This window comes from Haemaphysalis longicornis, unplaced genomic scaffold (assembly GCF_048455015.1).
Source record: "Haemaphysalis longicornis isolate Haplotype H1 unplaced genomic scaffold, Haemaphysalis longicornis Haplotype H1 scaffold_4, whole genome shotgun sequence".
Classification (NCBI taxonomy): domain Eukaryota; kingdom Metazoa; phylum Arthropoda; class Arachnida; order Ixodida; family Ixodidae; genus Haemaphysalis; species Haemaphysalis longicornis.
The window spans coordinates 150,891,446-150,913,130 of NW_027526361.1; the positions used below are offsets into that span (position 1 = coordinate 150,891,446).

At 48.9% G+C, this 21,685-nt stretch overlaps 1 protein-coding gene and 1 non-coding gene across 2 annotated transcripts in view; one reads left to right on the forward strand and one right to left on the reverse strand.

Annotated features, from left to right (window-relative positions):
• Window positions 1-1,261: 1,261 nt before the first annotated feature.
• Trnaa-ggc (transfer RNA alanine (anticodon GGC)) lies at window positions 1,262-1,334 on the forward strand. Its single transcript has one exon. It is a non-coding gene; the product is annotated as a tRNA-Ala (tRNA).
• A 17,864-nt stretch (window positions 1,335-19,198) lies between these two features.
• LOC144180617 (uncharacterized) overlaps window positions 19,199-21,685 on the reverse strand; it is a 58,022-nt gene continuing 55,535 nt past the window's right edge. The window contains exons 4-5 of the mRNA XM_077708933.1: window positions 20,155-20,448; window positions 19,199-19,398 (exon numbers count right to left, since the gene is read on the reverse strand). Of these exons, the coding sequence (XP_077565059.1) occupies window positions 19,255-19,398; window positions 20,155-20,448 (438 nt within the window). The 3' untranslated portion in view covers window positions 19,199-19,254. The remainder of the gene's footprint in view (window positions 19,399-20,154; window positions 20,449-21,685) is intronic.

Genomic DNA, 21,685 nt, shown 5'->3' on the forward strand with positions numbered 1-21,685 from the left:
CCGCCAGGTGGGATCCGAACCCGCTTTTTTTTCTCCGTTTTCTTTCTTTCTTTTCAAATTTTTTATCTGTTTCAATGACCTACCAGAACCTCCCCTTTGCTTTCCTGGGTTTTCTTGACTGCCAACCCTTATTTCTGTGTTATTTTCTACGAGCCCCTCATTTTCTATTCTGATTCACTACATGCATAGCGAGGGCCTCTGTTCTGGCAGTCTTGGTGCCATAGGGAGCTTAAGAGGGTTCAACGCTGGTTGACCAGTCTCGACATGTCGTAGACACTCGAGCCACGGCGCGGGGATTAAAAAGGTCCCCTTCACCCCGAGAAGTAAGGGTGGTGCTGGCTACCACCCCCAAGCACAGGAAAAAATTACATTGACATAAATACCCCAGAAATCGGCGGGGGGGGGGGGGGATCGCCCCGCCGGCAGCGTAGTGGTTATCGCACCAGACCGGTATTCTGGAGGTCGTGGGTTCGGATCCCACCTGGCGGGCATTTTTTTCTCCGCTTTCTTTCTTTCTTTACAATTTTTTTATCTGTTTCATTGACCTACCACAACCTCCCCTTTGCTTCCCGAAGTTTTCTTGACTGCCAACCCTTATTTCTGTGTTATTTTCTACGAGCCCCTCATTTGCTATTCTGATTCGCTACATGCATAGCGAGGGCATCTATTCTGGCAGTCTTGGTGCCATAGGGAGCTTAAGAGGGTTCAACGCTGGTTGACCAGTCTCGACATGTCGTAGACACTCGTAGACATGTCGTAGACTTTTAATCGCGGGGATTAAAAAGAAGGTCCCCTTCACCCCGAGAAGTCAGAGTGGCGCTTGCTACCACCCCCAAGCCCAGGAAAAAATTACATTGAATTAAATAGCCCAGAAAGGGGGGGGGGGGAATCGCCCCGCCGGTAGCGTAGTGGTTATCGCACCAGACCGGTATTCTGGAGGTCGTGGGTTCGGATCCCACCTGGCGGGCAGTTTTTCTCCGCTTTCTTTCTTTCTTTCCAAATTTTTTATCTGTTTCATTGACCTACCACAACCTCCCCTTTGCTTTCCGAAGTTTTCTTGACTGCCAACCCTTATTTCTGTGTTATTTTCTACGAGCCCCTCATTTGCTATTCTGATTCGCTACATGCATAAAAAAAGATTAAAAAGAAGGTTCACTTCACCCCGAGAAGTAAGGGTGGTGCTGGCTACCACCCCCAAGCACAGGCAACAATTACATTGACATAAATACCCCAGAAATTGGCGGGGGGGGGGGGAATCGCCCCGCCGGCAGCGTAGTGGTTATCGCACCAGACCGGCATTCTGGAGGTCGTGGGTTCGGATCCCACCTGGCGGGCATTTTTTCTCCGCTTTCTTTCTTTCTTTCCAAATTTTTTATCTGTTTCATTGACCTACCACAACCTCCCCTTTGCTTCCCGAAGTTTTCTTGACTGCCAACCCTTATTTCTGTGTTATTTTCTACGAGCCCCTCATTTCCTATTCAGATTCGCTGTATATATATATATATATATATATATATATATATACACAGAAAGAAAGAAAAACACGCGCCCAGAGTGGGGACCGAACCCACGCCTTTGGATTAGATCTCGAATGCCTTACCAATTCGGCTATCTGGGCGACTGTGTTCTGCTTCACTTTCTGGGGTATTTATATTTACTACAACTGTATCTGACGCTTGAGGGTGGTAGCCAGCGCCACTCAGACTACACGGGGAGAAGGGGACCTTCTTTTCTACCCCGGGGGCGTGACGAGAACGTCTACAGCCTGTCATAAGCGGGTAACTGGCGGGAAGCCCTCTTATGCTACCTTGGCATCAAGGCTGCCAGAACCGAGGCCCTCGATAAGCTTTCGCACGATAATAGGGTTTGGAAATGAGGGGCTCGTTAGAAAATACAGAAAGAAACGCCGGCAGTCTACAACACCAAAGAGGGCATAGGGGAAAGGTTAGAATATTTTTTACCGGTAGTGAGGGCCGCGGTTCTGGCAGCCTTGATGCCAAGGCCCATGGCCCATCCGGTGTACCGGATGTGTACGCGAATTGCAAATTTAACAATTTTGACCATATTGGCTTGTTTCGGGGACATGAATGAGATTGCTGTGTTGGAATTAGAAACGATTTTTTTCGATAAGCAGCGATTACGAGTTGAAAGGAGCGGGAAATAGGTCGACTGGGCGAAGATGACTAGTGAAGGCACCGATACGTTTTCCTGGCAGATGGATAGAGCTTCAGATGGTGATTAAATATTGTAATGATCCTTCGGCAGTTTTTAATCTCCACGTTCTAGGTGACATTGGCGCTCCCGGTCATGGTGTGTGGCCCGGCATGGTCTCATCATTCCATGTGACATGCCATAGCGATGTTAACTATCAGTGTGAGGGGAGTCTTCCTGCACCGCCACCCGCTCCCCCCAGACAACTCCCGACCTCTTTTCACTGAAGGCCTAACGGTCAGAGCACAGTGCAAAGAGGAGGAAAGGTTATAAAATTTTTTATTCAACGAGACGGAATTGCAACAAGTCTAAAAGTGGCTCAGAAGAAGTTTTTACTTTCATGTGTAACATCGGCAAGGGAAGGAAGTCCCAGCGCGGAGGCGGCAAAAAGTTCTCAACGCGCTGCCGAAGGAAGTTCCATTCTTCCTAAACCAACAAACACACGACACACATGTCCTTTCTAAACTGCAAAATAGACTTAAGTTGAAACTGTTACTCACTGGGGTGGCTGACTGATTTAGTTGATTGTTCATAATTATGATAAGCAGCGCGAGACGGCACATGGGGACGAAAAGCAGGTCCACAGGACAAGCGCTGATTCCAACTAATTATTTGTTGAAAAGGCTTTACATATGGAAGATAAAAAAATACATGAAAAAACGGAAATTAAGTTATAGTATGTTTCTCACAACGGCCTGCTTTTTTAATGCGGAAGTTTGCTATTCAGCATAAGGGGAAATTAAATGTACAGATACACTCCGGATTTTCGAAGGAATCGGAGCTGGGGGTCATGATGTGGTCTTTGTATCCACGCTATGAAATCTGGCGGTCATCCGGTGTGCGGGCCGCAGGTGGCTATGTGCACCGCGCGTAGGCTTCGCAGAGCAGGGCAACTCCACACCAGCTGCTCTTCTGTAGCCTGGTCAACTGGAGTGGGGCTTGAGTTGAACGGGCATGGTACTGAGGTGGCCAGGACCTCGTCACAGCTTGCGTGAGGGCCACTCCCAGGTCAAGACGTCTGAGCAGTACCTCATCTTGGCGAGACAACCCGTCAGGGAGATCCGTACCACGTTGCGATATGAGAACGCGCGCGGTGCACCATAGACGTTCTTTTTCGCTGGCAAGGTGAACACCGTTTGACAAAGGTGCAAGATGAGCTGGGTATTGCACAAGCACGGGGTTTGTTCCGGCATCTGCAACATGCGTTGCTGGGTGGCTGTCCCGTTGGCGCCATGACACGCGCACACGACATGGATGAGTGTCCACTATGTCCTGGATTTCCAGCGGAAGTTCGTTCGACGTGAGAGTTTTACGAAAATCTCATACAGCTGCCGACGAATCAGTGAAAATTGTACACTATGGTGTAGCATGGTTGATTATCAAAGGTGTGTGTAGCAGAGCATCTCGCACTGCAAGAAGTTCTGCCTGGGTTGATGGCCATTTCTCAGTTGTTATGTAAGTTCAGGTCACTGGATCGGGAGCTACAGTCGGGCATAGTAGAGCGGTATGAAGTAAGGTATCGGAAGCAGTGGCGTGGACAAACATCAGCGTAGAGGAAGGGCTAGCAATGTCGATAGAAGGCGGACTTGTAGCACCAACTGTCCGGGGATGAATACGGGCAACCGTTCGTGTATCCGTTTAATGGTGGAACTTACTTTTATGGAAGCCGTATGTTGGTGCTTGATAGTGGTGGGGCTGGTGAACAGGTCATATACGCTGCAAGAGCGGCGAAGTCAGGGTCAAGGGCTTGTTTTTGGAGGCGGGCTTGTCGCCGCTGATGCAGTAGCTCATCAAACGTGTTGAGCTGCGCTTCTTGTTGCCGAACAGGGACGGGGATGAGGGGTGGAAGACCAGTAATAGCTAGCATAGTCGAATTGTTTATTGATTCGAGTAGTGTCCAGTCTTACATTGTAGGAAAGTGGAAAGGCGCTTGATAAACTATGCGAGGCCGAAGAATGGCTCGGATAAGCATTTGAGTAATCTTGGAGGCCGCACAGCCGGTTTTTGAGACATGCGACGGAACAGATGCCGCAATTGCGAAGCGTGATGCTTTGCCGAGCGAATCCAAGATTTTGCATAACTAGTGGCAGTAATATCCAAGCCCAACACCCCTAGGGTAGATGCTATTGGTATAGTTGTGCCTTGAACCGAAAGACGGATAGGGGAGATTGCCGAGCGCCGACGGCCCCATGCGTTGGCCACGGTGAGAAGGGCTGTTTTGTTAGGAGAGAGCGTGAGGCCAAGATACCTGCTCCAAGAACTGGTTTCATCTACAGCTTTTTGCAGGCGGACAATTTGGACGTGAAGATCCTGGTGAACAGACCATACCGTGATGTTGTCTGCAAGGATGATACTATAGATGTGCGGAACAGCACCAAGTCCCCAGGCAAGAGGTATCATGGCCTAGTTAAAAAGCAAAGGGGCCAGGACAGATCCCTGAGGCACACCACGGCGGGGCTGGAAGTTATCCTCGCCAGTTAACTGGCCTTCACGCCTGAAGCGCGGAGCACAGATGCCGAGTTCGTGCTACAGACGCCGAATTCGCGAAGCCCTTTGGCGCGGGTTCTAGCTCGTGATAATGCGGTTCACCGTGTGAGAGACGTGAAAGCCTGCGAATAAAACGATCCGAGCCTGTTAGTCATAGAGAACGTTCACAAGCAAGTTCGTAAATTCATATAAAATGCAATATCCATGTCTCCGACGAAGGAAGAGGGGCCACTAGCTCTGCTTTTTCTCTAGTTAGGCACCACTAGTGCAACCTCTACCAATTTTTCGGACCGGGTAGAACGAAGAGCGAGCACCCAAAATCGTAGCGCCGTCTATTCTCCACCCGCAAAAGTTTCCCCCATTTCACCTGGATTCAATACCTTTCAGTGATCCCATGGTCTATTTATCTTTTCTACAATTTTAAGAGAAAACCCATTTAGCAAATCGTAATTTTTTTCTGCCAGCAGTTAAAAATTCCCAGAAATTGCTGAGCGCGCGCAAGTGAGCGCGTGCGTGGTGGCGACCGCAAAGCAGTTCACAAAACCAAGACCGTCCTTGAGCACACACACGTGAGCTCGTGTCTAATGCCGACCACCCATTTATTAAAACCCCCGCGCACGTTGGTCGCGCCAAACAACCACTTGGAGAGATCGGCCATCATGAACAAGAAAAGTGCAGCGTAATCGTGAGAACACTTTCACTACTGCAATCACACTACTCACGTCATGCCCTAGCTGCGCTCCTCCGCAGGTTGATCACGCCAAAAATGCCCCCTTAAATAGATTGGCCAAGATTGGCAAAAAAGAAATTCCAGTGTAATCGTGGCAACACTTTCGCTATCGCAATCACACCGCTCGCGTGATTCGATGGCTCCGTTCCCGATATAGGGCTGCGCGTTCGTCACTCACATGCGCCTTCATTCGCGCACGGGTAGTCCGCACGCACCATGAGGCGGCCGCTCGCCTCCAGGCTTGTCGCGCTTGAGATAGGGAGCGGAAACGAATACAGAGAGCCACCATGGACCACGTGACCACCGAAAATGCTGTCTAGAGGCGTCAGTGGGCCTAAAACACGGAATCCGCGTTGAACGCGACTGAGCGACGGTGTGTGGGCGATACCGCCAACATCCAAACGATACCGCTCGTCAGCAGCGGGAAAATCAGTCGGAAACAGCAGCCGACACTCGGTTCAACCGTGAGTGGTGAAATGTGCTAATGCTCACGCAACGTGTAATGACCGATGATTATAAATAAAGGAAGTTAACACTTATACCAAAAGAATAAGCAAAGGTCGTTGCAGCAACGAAAAAGCTAATCGGCTGCAATCTTGGATTCAAACCGTCGTGATGGTCATGCAGGTTGCACACACCTTCACTACCTACTAGTCTTACGCGTTGGTGTGAGCTTCCTTCATTTTTTGACCTCGTGGGGACGCGACATCTGCCCGCACTGCTCGTACCCCGGCATTCGGCTTCCCGGCGTTGTTCTGCACCTGAGGCGAATTTGCCTGACTACTTGTGGGGGTGGCAAAGTGCCTCGTCGCAGTAGGCGAGCCTTTTGGCCGACCAGCGAGTGGGAGATGCAGTCTGCGGGGGTGGCCGTTCGGGAAGCAAGGTGAGCGAAGTATTTGTTGTGTCCGCCAATGGAATGCTGAACAAGCGCGGCAATGGCCACTGCAGGCTGCGAGCGAGGCAACGACAGCGCGCTTCGGTGTCCCAGATCGGTCTGTTTTTGTGGTGATTCAAACCTCTCGATTACCTTAAATTGCGCAGTGGAAGAAATCCTTTTTCGTCGTCAACCAGTTAGCCTGGATACTTTTGGGGGTGTTTTTTTATTATTTAGCCATAAATATCAATGAGTCAATCCACATGCCACCTTGTTCCGACGAGCTGTTGTTGGCGCGGTACAGCGCGTTCCCGTGTGGTAGAACTTACCGTGCTATGAAGCTGGGAGAAACGAGAATACAAAGAAAAATAATGTGCTTCGTTGTATGTTTTGGTGTCACATGAAAATGCGTACTCTGAAATACCACACTCTTTACTTCTTAACTCGTCTTTCCGCACACCCCCGACAGCAAAATATGCTGAAGGACGGTCTGGCACCACAATAAATGCATTTTAACGCTCCTACCACAAGCACAGCCTAACTGATAACGCTCATGCGGTACAAACGTGGGTGTTGTTATGGGCGGGCCTTAGGTCTAAACTTACCCTACAAACACAGCGTCCTGCGTTGGAAACCGCAGCTTGGCGTATAGGTTGACGGAGCTTTGCGCGTTGTAAGGCCCAGAGTCACGGCTTCATAACGTGAATCTCGCTATATGGTAGCGGGACGATTGGTGAAATCTTTCAGTTATGGATTCAAAAAAGAAGACAAGGTAGGTTAATAACAATAATGATGATGATCTGATTGTGGGGTTCTGAAACGGAAATAGTTTGCTCATGAGGCTCTAATGAAGGTTAGTCCGCCGAAGCTACGGTTGGAAAAATTTACAAGATCTTAATCAAACCATTCCAGGAATGAAAATAGAACAAATGGGCGTATCGCGGTTGAGAAACGGGACTGTAAGCCTACGGCAAAGTCATATGGAACACGGCTTTTGAAAAAACAAGTATGAACCACAGGGTACCAACCAGGGAAATCAAACGCAAAAAATTGTTTGCTAATTAATACACACCAAATTGGCGTCTCTCCTGTCGCCACCGTGCCAGCTGTCTGTCGATGCTTCTTGTGCTCCGTGATTTAGGATGCTTTGACGTAAGAAGTACGCCCGTTTTCATAATAGCTAGGCGCTGCGCACCATTCACCAGAAATTGTTTGGAACGCTAAGCGCGTTGGACAACACGAGGCCGACAGACAGTTGCCTCAAAATGCCTGCGTGTCACTGTGATTACAGGAAGGTACAATAATGCAGATTCGAAGCTTCGTACCCGCATGTTTCCAGGGTATGCCGTTTGGTAACTTATAGAGTCGGAGCTGTAATCATTGAGCCTTGGTAGTTTAGGGCGTAATCTTCTTGTTCTGGGAAACGTGTCGTAGGTGCCGCAATTGGGCCACTGTACATGAACCCGCGTGCAGAGAATACGTTGTGTGTTTGACGTGTTCATTTGGCCAACAGTGGGAGAGTAGGTAAGTGGAAGTGAGCTGATCCTCGACCTAAACAAGTTGGCTTTGGCTTTGGCACGCCTGAGTTCGACGGCTTGTAAACCGGCTTCGTTTGCGCAATAGAAGTGAACCCTCATTCCGTGTTTTTCGTGCAGGAAACAGTATTACATATGTTGCCCAAATGTGTTCTTTTTTCTGTAATTAAAAGACGTGGTTTCACGCAAGCATCCATAAAATAAGCGACACAGTCTTTCCGGTTTCAGTTCTGGGATTTTGGGTTGCGTACTCCACAAATTTTATGAACCCTTGACTAGCAATCTTGTGGAGGGGCTTTTCCCGGGAACACCTTATCTTGCAGTTTTTAGTTTGGCGCCTGGTCAGGATGTGACATTCGCAGCCAAAAAGGTTGTCGTTCCAGCATCCGTTAAAACCTTTTCTTAAGTTACACAGAAACATTGCCAGTTAAAGCGTAAGCAGAATAGAAGGGTGGTTTTAGGAGTTTGTTGAATGTGTACGTTGCGTGCCAAAGCCGGAGGTTTTGAAAAGGTCACTTCGTGCTGGGACGCCATATTTCTCGGACATTGTGAAGAGAACGTTGAAAACAGACCTGCCGCTGTCCCCCCATGGCGCATGATGTCTTCCTGTCTACAGAGATGAATATGCAGCGTACAATGAAATTATGAATCTTTCACTACATTCCATTTGAAGTTCCACAATGATGGTGCGACAGGCTGCTGGAAATGCGCTCACCGTGATAAGCCACTTTGCCCAGAATTCCGCCATTATGCACGTAGTGTCCTTGTTACAGGGTCATGAACTCGAGTGTCCACCTCTAAGTGTTATGCACTTTGAATGCTTATTTCAAATACTTCCGTCAGCCAAAGCTCACAAGCCGGTTTTTCATTTATTCTTTGCTTGTCTTGTGTTTGCAAATAAAGCAGTAAATAAAAGGAAGTCGTGCCAGTTCAGGTGTTCTTTACATATCTCTCATTCCAGCGAGCCTGAATTGAATCCCGCCAAACGAAAAATATTAGTTCAGATGTGAAGCATATAATGGTCGGGGCTATGTCCCTCCCTCCGCCATGCGGCGTCTACACCCCCACTGCGCATGCTCGGCTTGCTGAGCGCCCGGTGGTGTCTTACCCTTTAATAGCTCCTGGAGCGACACTGCTGCCGGTGTCTTCCTGGGCCGGCACGAGACGAGCACGCTTCACGCGCCTTTGACGTTTCAGCGTCGTCAGCCGCGGCGTGCGTCGGCGAGTCTAGGCGGGCCGTGATTACAAGCAGCCCGCAACCATCCCGGGAACATGCATCGACCTCATCTTCAACAACTTTAGGGTTTATTTACTACAACAGCCCTTGACTTTAAATTTCACACACCGTAAGGAGGCCATAATCATAGCGGAACGCCAACCACAGCTCGACGTCACCTGCGTTGAAGATGATGATGATAATGCCGAAATAAGGACCAACTCATATCAGGTACAACGTCTCTCTCTCTCTCTTTTTAATGCCTGTCCCCTCAATTCCTCCCCCCTCCAATAAAATTACACCATCTTCCCGTAGGGAAACCCTGAGTAGCATGCGAATCAGCCATTCCGTCAACGCAATTTACCATTTCGTAGTTCGGATAAGTGAAAAGTTTGGTAGTTATCATGGAAACCAAACGGTAAATATAACGGTAGCTACGTACCTCAACCTAACGAAAACGACGAGAGAGAGAGAGAGAGAGACAACATTATTTTTGTCCAGTTGTTTGTAAGGAGGCCTCCTCCCTAAACGACGGCCAGCAGCCCTTGGGCCCTGGCGGCATTTTCAGCCAACTGGACGGCCCAGAGTTGGTCTTTTGGGTAACTGGAAACTAATGGGCACTTGAATCGACCCCAAGACTGCTTCGCATACTACTCAGGGTTACCCTACTGGAAGGTGGTGTATTTTTTAACTCGATTCTTACGGCTGCCGAAGAAGAAATACGCGGTTCCTTTAGTATTCGTTGAACTGATCTTTATCCTTTGAGCACTGTGCCTATTTGTTCCCCTATCAGGTGTTATGGTTCAGCGCACCGTTACCCTTTTCGCTCGTTCTGCAAGTTGCGGAGTGCTCCGGCGCTGTGTAAGAAAGTCTGCTAGGACAGATTACCACAGTGGATAAGGAAGACTAGAAGACTAATGTTGAAATACGGAAAGAACAGTGGAGAATCCAAAACAGCCAAGGTAACCGAAAAAGAGGCAAGGCCGATAGAAACGAATAAATGGGGAGAAAACATGGAAGGTAAAATGTTGTTATAGATGTACCGGGCTGAGAACGGAAAATTTCTACGATAATTCCCATGGTAGTCTTTGCTTTCTGAGGCTAGAGCAGGTTGTTTGCGAACTAAGACCTTTGTGGGGAAGTATTCACAAATTATGGGGTATGCGTGGTCTGCAGAAAAGAAACAGACACTATGCGGCAAATGGTGTTAGAATGCGAGGGTATCCTTCCAAACCTACATGAGGGAGATATCAAACTTCCAAAAGCGCTATGATTTAAGGGTTGCACAGAGGAAGTAACTTCAACGCTGTCGAGGCGACGAAAAGAAGATTAGAATGCTGGTGGACGAAAAGAAGAGAAGGAAATATGGCCTAGGACAGCTACCACCTGTAACAGGAAAAAAGTATTTTGTGGATAATTAGTTTTTCGTGCCTGCCCTAAGGAGCGCTACTATTAAACGAATTGTATAAAGCATAGGTAGATTAGCCCTTTTTAGTAAAATGACGCATCATCACCCCTCTACAAAGGGAAGCCAATAACAATTATCAATTATCATCATCACCATCGCTTGCCGGTGAACAGCCAGCGCGAGGCCACCTTGTTGTCGGTGTCTAAAACCGTTGCAGCGACCGCCAATGGATCTTCAGGTTGAAACTTGTCCCGGTGGGGTGGACGCCACGGCAAAACTATCCTCTCCACCCTCTCCTAGAGTCAACGAGCGCCGCTACTTCGGCCCCCTCATGTACTCTTGAAAGAGTGTTGCGTGCGTCTGTATTATTTTATGGCCGTGTGCACAGCAGCATTGCGAAAGCCGAGCAGCCGTTAAGGCTTTTGCGTATAAAACCGCCCTCTCGGAGTGCAGTCCGCATTCGTTTTGGAGCAGCGAATTCATGCTCTCGCCCTTTCCAGTCTCGCTGTAACCTTTCTCGTAAGGGTATTGTTCCTGTATTGCTTCGGCTAGTCTCTCGCCCCGCAGTAAACCAGTTTAATTTTCCTTCGCCTTATTGTCGCCATCACCAAGGCAGCCACGCTACCACCCATGATGGAGGCGCCGCAGCCCGAATCAGGGACGCCTTCTTTTACGTAACAAATGCCAGAGTTTGGGGAACATTGCAAGTGATGATTTCGCGCTAAACGCATTACTGACCGAGCGCCTAATATTTCCGCTTCATAAGAAACGGCCGTCGGATCGGCGAATTTTGTTTCTGAAATGTCCCAAAAAGATGAAAACGAACTCTGTACACTAAACACAATGCCGTTCCAACTCCCTGTCTGTTAAGCTTCTTGCCACGTGAACGGATGGTGGGGTGGTCTTAACCAGCTCGGAGAAATGGACACAGGGAAGCCGTTTACGAGTTGGACAAAACACCCATTTAATGCACACTCAAAAAAAACCCTAATGCAAAACACTCAATAATTAAACTGCACGCAAATGATACACACCCACACATCTAACACTCCCAAACCACAACTCAAATACAAACCCCTAACTTCAAATCAAATCAAAACTCAAGAGTCTCTACAATAGCGTTCTACACAATTCGTCCGACTCAACTTATTCAATCACCCTCTAGGTGACCTCTAAACCACAACTCCCCAGTTGTGTCCTATGACTACGTCCGTATTAAACTGGCCTACCCCGGTCGTCGGCGCTTACGTGTCGCACCCTTGCGTGGCCGTGACCCGGTGGTAGCCTTCCTCGTCTCGCTTCTTCGGTGCCGGCGTTCGATGCGCGCGGTCACTCCTTGGATGGCGTGGGCTCCGCGCGTCCTCACTTCTTTCCTCTGTGGCTACCCCCTGGTAGCCGCTCTCGCTGGAGGTCCCTGATTCCGGCGTTCGATGCGCGCGGTCATCCCTTCGGCGGCGTGCTTCCTCGGTGGCTACCCCCTGGTAGCCGCTGGAGGTCTCAGGTAGGCTCGGCACGAACGTCGCCTTTCGGGGCCGTCGAAACGAACGTCGACGGAACGTGGGCGCTGGCCGCTGGTGCCCGACCGATGCCGCTGGGGCCACGAATACACAGGTTCGTGGTACACCTAGGATGACGGTGCCGATGCGAAGTGGGCCCGCTCCAGCCCAGGCTCGGATGGCGTGGTCGATGGCCTGGCCGCGTCCCCCTGGCTCGTTCCGCGAAGTTCACGTGCTCCGTCCGCCTCCTGGTCGTCTTCGGTTTCTTGCCTCCCCCTTATCTCTGTGCGCCCAGCGTTTGTACCCTCTGGGCTCTCCCGTGGCGCACTCCCATTGGCTCTTCGCCTCCTCCCTGTACTTATATGGCCATCTCGCCACTTGTAACCTGCGCGGCCTTCCCTGATTGGCCGACCAGTGTGCTGCCACCTTTTCCCAGGATTCCTTGGTGCGTCGGCGCTGGCACTTGCTGATTGGCGCGCGATTCAAAATTCTCATCCCTTTGTTCTTTTCTTCGTTTTCGGGGGGTTTCATTCATCCCCTCTCGGGGGGTGCCCTGACACATGACAATTACCCCCCGCTTTAAGAGTTTTTTCTCAGAAAACTGCTTCATGTTGTCCACCGAGGTCCTCTTGTTCCACAATTCTTGCTCAGTTCTCATGAGTCCACTGTTCACAACCACTGATCACTATTCACAAACAACACACCTCATTACACACCACCGCTCACTTGTTCATCACTCTACAGTTCACTTCTCATGTCACACTTTTCACTACACACTTCACCACACCAGTTTTTTTTGTCACTCCTGTCTTTGGAACACACACACTTGGTTCACACTACGTTCCCATTCTATCACCAATAAATCACTTTCTCAACCCGCGAGATACTCAAACTCTACTCTAACACATCATTGCACTCAAGCACTTCAATATTCTCCTATTCGACAATATTTCTCAATCCCCATCAAAAACATCTTTCCTCCTGCGACGCCTCAATTACACTTTGGAACTCCTTCTTTTATACCTACAGTTCATGCACTTACACCAATCTACTTATAGAATTGGGCTTAAACACATCTTCGAATTCAACCCTTCCATAATCTATTATAAAACACTTCTACTTCTCAAGCTGTGCTTCATCACTAAATAATTCAAAATCTCCAACCTTGCCCTTTCACACTACAATATTAATGTTACTATACACAACTTATTCGTAACCAGTATAGGTCCTATTTCTTTCCAAATCAGGTCCATGTTATCCATCAGGTTCGATGACCTATGGCTTCATCTTCACCTTCTTCCGCCTTAACTACTCAGCACCTTTCGCTACACAATCAGATCGGTTATGACAACCGACTTTGGTCACACCGTTCGCGTGCCGGTCGCACGTAGCCTGGGTTAATGGTTGCCTTGGGCACCCAAGCCTACCGAGTTCAAATCCTACCATGCCGCAGAGCGCGTTTCTTTGACGCCTTCCAGCTCGCAAGGCTCTTGGCGCGTCACATCTCCGTCGAGAGCTATCCTTCTCGTGCTCACTCTTCGTCGTCTTATTGCTTACCCTTATCTTCGTCTTTCGCCTACTCCTCTTTCCAGCTTCGCCTGTCATCCGGGCCATTGTTCCCGTTAGCCTCAGTTTCTTGGTATGGCTACGCTCACGCACTCCCGCCCGCCTGCGCCTCACGCAGTCTTCCTCCCCTTTCTCCGAAAGCTCCCGGTAGGATTCATGCTCTTTCTCGCTGATGTCAGTGCGAGATTGCTTACTGGGGGCTCGCACACCCTTCTTGTCTGCGCCAACTTTCTCCTGCACTACAGCCCTGTCTAGCTCCTTTTTCCGCGTGCTTTGGTCGACTTCCAAGCTTTCGGTTTCAGAGAGTGGTCCCGCTTGATCGGGAAACTCGGCACCTGGTTCTGCACCGCCGACCTCTGTAACAAGCTCAAACCCTGCTTGGACGACTTGACTGTCTAAAGATGCTGCGGTGCCCTTTTCAGCGGCAATGGTAGCCTCCGTACCAATGGACGTTTCTGACGGCACACAGCTAAATCCTTCTTGCCAGCCGCCATTCGTACCAGTTCCCGGAGTGGCAGGCACCTCGGACTCAACTAGTGATCTTTGAGACACCTTTAAATCAAATTAGTCAAAGGCGCCAGGAGTATATAACCGGCCTCTGCCTGGTGCTTTCTCAGCGTGTTCATCTCCTCTCGGAAGGCATACCACCGTGCACAACTCGAGTTGTTTACCTGCTCGCACTTGGAACGCGTCTCCCTCCACGGCGGTCTTTTGCGCGAGCCCTTCTTTTATCTTTTCATTGATTTCCTCGCTGTGTACAAAGCGCGTACTTTCAACGCCACGTGCTTTTTGGCCGGGCTTAGTTTTAAAGCGCTCATCTCTAGGCGTCTGTCCTGCGATTCTGCCATATCCTGCCCGTTCACCTCCTCGCGCTTCAAACACGCCTTTCTCCTCAGCGGTCTGTCTGAAGGAACCATCCTTTTCTTTTTGTTCATTTTTACTGGCGGCCTCATCGTGATCTGCGACCTGCCTTCTATCAAGTGCACGTGCTACTTCGCCATCGCCGATCTGCGTGCTCTCTTTCGCACGTGCCTTGTAGAGGGCAGCGACCCGCCTGCCTTCAGTCTCACGTGCGGCGCGTTCGCCGTTCTTTTCGCGTTCCTTTTCCGCGATGCGCCGTGTTAATTCTGCATGCTCTCGTTCCAACTCTACCATTTTAATTTTCCTCTCTCTATCCTCAACCTCCTTTTCTCGGCCTCAAGCCTCTCCCTTGCTTTTCCCGATTCTTCTATCTTTGCATCCAATCTCTCGTGCACTTTGCGGTTCTCTTCCTTGTACAATTCGAGAAACTGCTCTTTGTTCAAACCTCGCGTCTGAACCAACATCAACAACTTTTCCCAATCCATTCTCCCAGCTGGTAAGACACGTGACTGGGCCAATCCTGGCAGTTGATATGCCAAGATCCTGGCAGGCTGGCAGTTATTTGTCACGTGAACAGATGGTGGGGTGGTCTTAACCAGCTCGGAGAAATGGACACAGGGAAGCCAGTGACGAGTTGGACAAAACACCCATTTAATGCACACTCAAAAACCCTAATGCAAAACACTCAATAATTAAACTACACGCAAATGATACACACCCACACATCTAACACTCCCAAACCACAACTCAAATACAAACCCCTAACTTCAAATCAAATCAAAACTCAAGAGTCTCTACAATAACGTTCTACACAATTCGTCCGACTCAACTTATTCAATCACCCCCTAGGTGATCTCTAAACCACAACTCCCTAGTTGTGTCCTATGACTACGTCCGTATTAAACTGGCCTACCCCGGTCGTCGGCGCTGACGTGTCGCACCCTTGCGTGGCCGTGACCCGGTGGTAGCCTTCCTCGTCTGGCTTCTTCGGTGCCGGCGTTCGATGCGCGCGGTCACTCCTTGGGCGGCGTGGGCTCCGCGCGTCCTCACTTCTTTCCTCTGTGGCTACCCCCTGGTAGCCGCTCTCGCTGGAGGTCCTTGATGCCGGCGTTCGATGCGCGCGGTCATCCCTTCGGCGGCGTGCTTCCTCGGTGGCTACCCCCTGGTAGCCGCTGCCGCTGAAGGTCTCAGGTATGCTCGGCACGAACGTCGCCTTTCGGGGCCGTCGAAACGAACGTCGACGGAGCGTGGGCGCTGGCCGCTGGTGCCCGACCGATGCCGCTGGGGCCACGAATACACAGGTTCGTGGTACACCTAGGATGACGGTGCCGATGCGAAGTGGGCCCGCTCCCGCCCAGGCTCGGATGGCGTGGTCGATGGCCTGGCCGCGTCCCCCTGGCTCGTTCCGCGAAGCTCACGTGCTCCGGCCGCCTCCTGGTCGTCTTCGGTTTCTTGCCTCCCCCTTACCTCTGTGCGCCCCGCTTTTATACCCTCTGGGCTCTCCCGTGGCGCACTCCCATTGGCTCTTCGCCTCCTCCCTTTCCTTATATGGCCATCTCGCCACTTGTCACCTGCGTGGCCTTCCCTGATTTGCCGACCAGTGTGCTGCCACCTTTTCCCAGGATTCCTTGGTGCGTCGGCGCTGGCACTTGCTGATTGGCGCGCACTTCAAAATTCTCGTCCCTTTGTTCTTTTCTTCGTTTTCAGGGGGTTTTATTCATCCCCTCTCGGGGGGTGCCCTGAACATGACACTGCTAAACGCGAGAACCCGGCTTCGTGGAGGCCATGACGCTGTTTTTTTCATCGATGTAAAAACCAAAACGTCCGATCTATAGAGATTTTAGCTGCCGTGATAATCTCCACATAGCTAAAATTCGTAGTCCTGACCTGCGTTGTGGCCGGCCACCCGCAGGGAGCTTTAGGGAGCAAAACGATGAAATTTTTGTTTTGACACTGGAACACTGAATGAGACCACGCAGCACTGTGCTTAGAGTCACTATTTCTTTTGTATTTCGCGCCATTGTCGCACTGTGGCTAAGAGTCTGTGTACGAACTTGCCAACAGTGTACTATATGACCAGAGAAACTTTTATGCAGAACACTTGCGATAATTCAAAATCGGATAATTCAAACTTTAAGGTAAATCAAACAAATTTAAAGATTTTTGTTGGCCCGCTCGGCTGTCAATGCATTTCAAGGCGCCCTACCTCAAACAGTTTCGTTGCGGAAATGTGGCTAATTCCGACATTTTGCTTGTCCAAGCCGGAAAAATATCTGCTGCATTTGCCGCTCGTCGCTTTTTCATTTGCAGCCTGATGTAAGTAAACGTCAGACCAAAAAAAAACGAAGACCAGCATACAGGTGTCACAGCGACTCCGCGCGCCTCAACAATCCTGCGTGGATTGGGGAAGGAAGAAAAAAAAACACGGCAGGTGGGACAGATAGGTGTTTCATTAGTAATTTTTTTTTCAAAAATGGGAACGTACTTCACTATTGTGTGTGTTAAATATATGTCAGTTTTTAGATGCGACTGCATCTCATTCACTCGCCTTGTCCCTGCATTCGCTGTCGTCGGCGTTGTCGTCGTCGGCAAATGCCCCTCCCCCATTTTCCTCGCCGCGCCAGCTGCGCTCTCCGCCACTCATTCCCTCTCCTCTCCGATAGCGGACACTCTCTCGCCAGGAGCATTGGATTGGATTCGACTAAGTTGGCTTCGCTTGGCTTGGCTTGGATTTAGATTTGAATTGGATTGGATTGGATTAAAGTGGATTGTGTTGGATTGTGTTGCGTCATAGCCGCACCAGACGCACTGGTGCCGGCGCGTCCCCACACCGTTATGCGCGCTATAAAACGCGGTGCCTGCTCCGCTCCGCTCCATCGTTCCAGCGCCGTTCCTCCGCTGTACAACGCTGCAACGTGAACCCCCTATGCATCGACTCTACACAGGGGTTACCGCGAGGGGAGGTGGGGGCTTTTATTAGAAACAAGTTAATAGGTTGCACCGACACTTATTTAAGAAAACCTCCCAATATTTACCATCATGAGAATTCAAACAACATTCCGGGGTCCCTTCGAGTTTGGATTATCACGAGTCCACTGTATCTGCACCGGGGCAGCCACGATTGCGTACGATTCCGGGCACACGCCGACAGTTTCATGGTGTGAAAATGCTTCCGCAATGACAAAACGCTCTTTATTGTTGCCTGTGGCTTTTTTATTCCAGGACAGAAAAGATTTAGGCGTTCTCTTGCTGGTTCTCTTCTGTCTGTGCAACGACGCGGGTGATGCTGTAGTGAAACGTACACAAAGTACGGCAAATCTAATTTCAGTAGCTGTAGCTGCGTTGTGCAATACCGGCCTCTTCGACATACTTGGATCTTTGTAGGTTTACTAGGTACTCAGGGTGTAGATGGTCTGCACAGGTCTTAACTCTAAATACCAATCTGGTACGCTGTGTACTGTTCTGAAAATGAACAAGCACGACTGCCTTGGCGCTTTAAAGTAAAACAAAAATCAAACGTTTTGTTACCAGGACAAATTCGTTGTGTTGGGAATAGAAACGTGAAAAAAACAGCTACGACCCCCGCTAGCAACTGCAAATCCTTTAACTACTACTGTTCTTATAGGCTTTACTTACCGAAAGCCGTTTTCGTTCTTGAATATGAGCATGGTTACTACGCGTCATGCGGTTGTAATGCTAGAACTGCCGCATGAATTCATTTCTCAAGTTGGACGGGTAGCATGATTGCATGTGCTTAACAGCTGCACCATATCCTATTCATCGACAACCCTCTTCGTAAACATGGGTAAACGGCGTAAAGTTGTGCACACATTCCAAGCAGGCTGCCGCAAGTATCAAAGCATTGCGCTAGGTATCGCGCCCTCTTTAAAGACTGTCTAAACGTGCGGGCGTATTTCGGGATTCGCTTATCTCTGGCCATCAAGCACCGTCTGTGGGGTATATTTCATTCAACGTTGGTGTGCCTTACTTAGTCTACACGTGTCTGATAATCTCCCATCTTCAAGCATATGTTCTTGCGAGAGCAGACGTTTGTTTATATTGAAGAGTGGCTTCAGCAAGTTTGTTTTTCAAAGTCCGTTTTGAGCACTGCTGTTCCTCTAAAGACTGTTAGAAACCACTATCAGGTTGCACTGACGGGCAACGCCTTCTAACGGAGCGTGATTAGGTGCACAACGCCTAGTGCACAACGTCGATGCGAGCCCTGGAAACTAGAAATTCGTTTACAAACTACAGATTCGTTTACCATGCTTGTTAAAATATGCAAGATTTTATTTTCACCGGCCACACGGTCTCTGGCCAGAATTCAGTACGGGTCATGTTTCGGTCCCATTCCAAGGCGGCCTTTCTGCGCTCGGTGTCATTAAGCCACTGCAAAATGTTTCCTAGAATAGTCAAGCGTTGGCTTCGGACACTAACTCCTCTGGCACACCATCCTCTCTTGTAGGCTGGATTCTCAAAGCATCTCAGCTGAAGGTACGTTGAGCCTTGACGTTGCGACCGACTCAAGTAGTACGGAGTGTAGACATGATGCTGTGGTATCCTGGCAAGGGTTTGAGTGCGAACCAACATGGCAAACAAAACAAAGCATATTATGTACTCTACCCGGTAATTTCGGGGCGAATAAAAATCATAAAAATTCAACTGTCGAGGAAATCACAATAAACATGAATATGCAAAAATAAAATACGGCAGGGTCTACACCTAGCTGTCAACGCCCTTTCGTAGTAGCAGAAGTAAAAAAACACTCAAATGAATGTCACCGAAAAGGTTTATTTAAAGAATTATGCCTTTTCTGAAGTAGGCCCAGCATGTTAAGTTGGCACGGCGCTACGAGGCCTCGTGACGGGGGTCAACGCGTTGCCCGGATTTTGGCTAATATTGACATTCTTTCGAGGTACGCGAATTCCTCGCCTTGCTCGCACAAATTGCGCTCTTCCAGTTCAATGTTGAAGCCAGCCCAGCCCTCCGAAACGTTCACGATGAATCTTGCCAGCTGCATGAAGAAATAAGACACAACAGTGGAGACAATAGCATTTCTTCATTAGTTTACACACTAATCCCCGCGTTAGTTAAGCAAACCCGAAAGTAGTTTAAACTTACAGGGATACAAATAAAAAGGGGAAAGAGTAGTACCTTGAAACTAGGCAATATAACGGACAACCAACAGTAATGCAACAAAATATATGTTGTCTATAAGACCAGCTAGATGCAGTAAAAACACAGGAAAGCGGAACTTTGAAGAGAATGTTTACACGGCATGACATCAAACCAACACACATAAAGCAGGAAGGAACAGGAAGCGACACAAACAAATCCAGGTTATTTAAAATCACTGTAAACCACTGTACAAATGAAATAGCCCTAATCTAGACGTCATCAACCCCTACGAAAGTACATTGACTGTCAAGCTGTGTGTTGGTATCGACTGGGGAACACACTGTCAGAAAAAAAAGACATCTGATACAAGTGTCGCTTGAGAGCGGATAGTAGGCCGCTTCCTTCGCCGCCACTCAGAACTGAAACGTGCAGGTGTATTCCTATATATGACCCATAAGAAGTGGCAACAGTACGAATATTTAGGCACTCGCGGCTCGCATCAATTTCCACAGCGTTCTTTTGCTTTTTCTTCGGCTTAACTAGTTGAGGCTGTTTGACAGACAACAACGGGTAAAACCTCCAATCAGGCGGACATTATTTTCTCCTTGTCAAAAAAAGGGTAAGCGAGAAACATAATCGTAGTCCCACTCACCACTGCGCTGATATCCTTTTCGTCCATGGTTGACAAGAAGTGGTGTCGTCCACTTTGTTCCCAGGTAGCATACTTTACAAGCTCTTTTTGATCGTCCTTCAATGCAATACCCTGACCAGTTATCGGGGGGCATAGTGCGTCGACTGTGGCAAGAAAGGAGTACTCGCATCTGTCGTTGTACGCTTTGATTTCTTGGGTGCTGGTGTAAATCATGACTCCGAAGGTCGACGAGAACATGATTCGAAAGTCCTTCCGCTTCTTCTTGATGGCATCCAACGTCTTCTTCGCGATGCTCTGCGTGAAAATAAAGCGGAGTGCCATTGTTAATATCCACCAGTAAAGGCATTTAAAAGTAACAGGCAAAATGTTGGAAAGTATTCTTTGCTTTTTACCCGGTATTATCCATGATAAGGCAATGGGCAAGTGTGAAATTACTTGAAGCTGTATACTCTTCCCTTGACTGGTGTTAGGAGCTGTTCCATGTCGGTCAACAAATATTGTATTAAATTGGAACTAATTAATTTTATACGTTACCACCATTCGGTACTAAAGAGTTTTAGTGTGACGATGTAGTAATTTATTGTACAACTACTAATGAGTACTAATCAAAGCTCTACCTTCATGGTTGCACTCAAACACCTAGACGAGGCCGGTCGTGCCATCGTACGTTAACAGGGTGCTTCTTACGAACCAATATTTCTAAATGCCTTTTGATAAGCTGTGAAATGATGTTACTACAAGCATAATTAGCCAGTTTTTTTGTTCGAATCCAACGCTCTGGTTGAAGTCAAACGAGCGTTCACCTCGCATCGGGTGTGCCCAAGACCCCTACGTACATTTCGTTACAATGATTTTTAGCAACGCCCTGATTGTGCTTATTTCAATCATGGTTAGTTTAATTATCACCGTAATGGTCACAGGCAGCTACATTTTAACGCGCCCGCAGTCACATTCCAGGCGCGTTGTCCCTCCGTACCGGTTCGAGGAAATCTGTAGGCCCAAACTAGTCGGAGTTTCCAGTCACTGCCGAAGGAGGACACGCGTTCCCTGAAGACTGTGGTGGAGTTTCACTGGAGAGTTTTTGAATATCGGTTTCTTACTTGTTTTGGATGGGCTGGTCATCTGTCGCCATCGCCTCAAGGCAGCAGGGAGATGAGGATCTTAACGTGGCTCTTGCCTTTTCAGCACCAAAGTACTTCGGGAGAGGTAATGAACGGCGAAAGGAGGGTGGCGGTCGGTCACGTGTAATTCTGATTCCTCGAGGCGACGAGGAGCGTGGCGGGGTCGAACTTTAGCTGCTCCAAGTAGGACATAATCTCAAAACGGTCAATTTATGTTCATACACAACACGGCTACATTTGTGATGTCTCGCGCGATGGGTCCAAGCCGGTTAGCTGTTGGTTGTACGGTCTTGTTCCAATCGCTCTCTGTCGCTGTCCTCTACTTTTGATGTTTTCTTTTTCACTCGAGGTGTAGGGGAGTGCTTGAACGCATCAAATTCATCGTCACCATTCTTTCTCAAAGTTCTCAC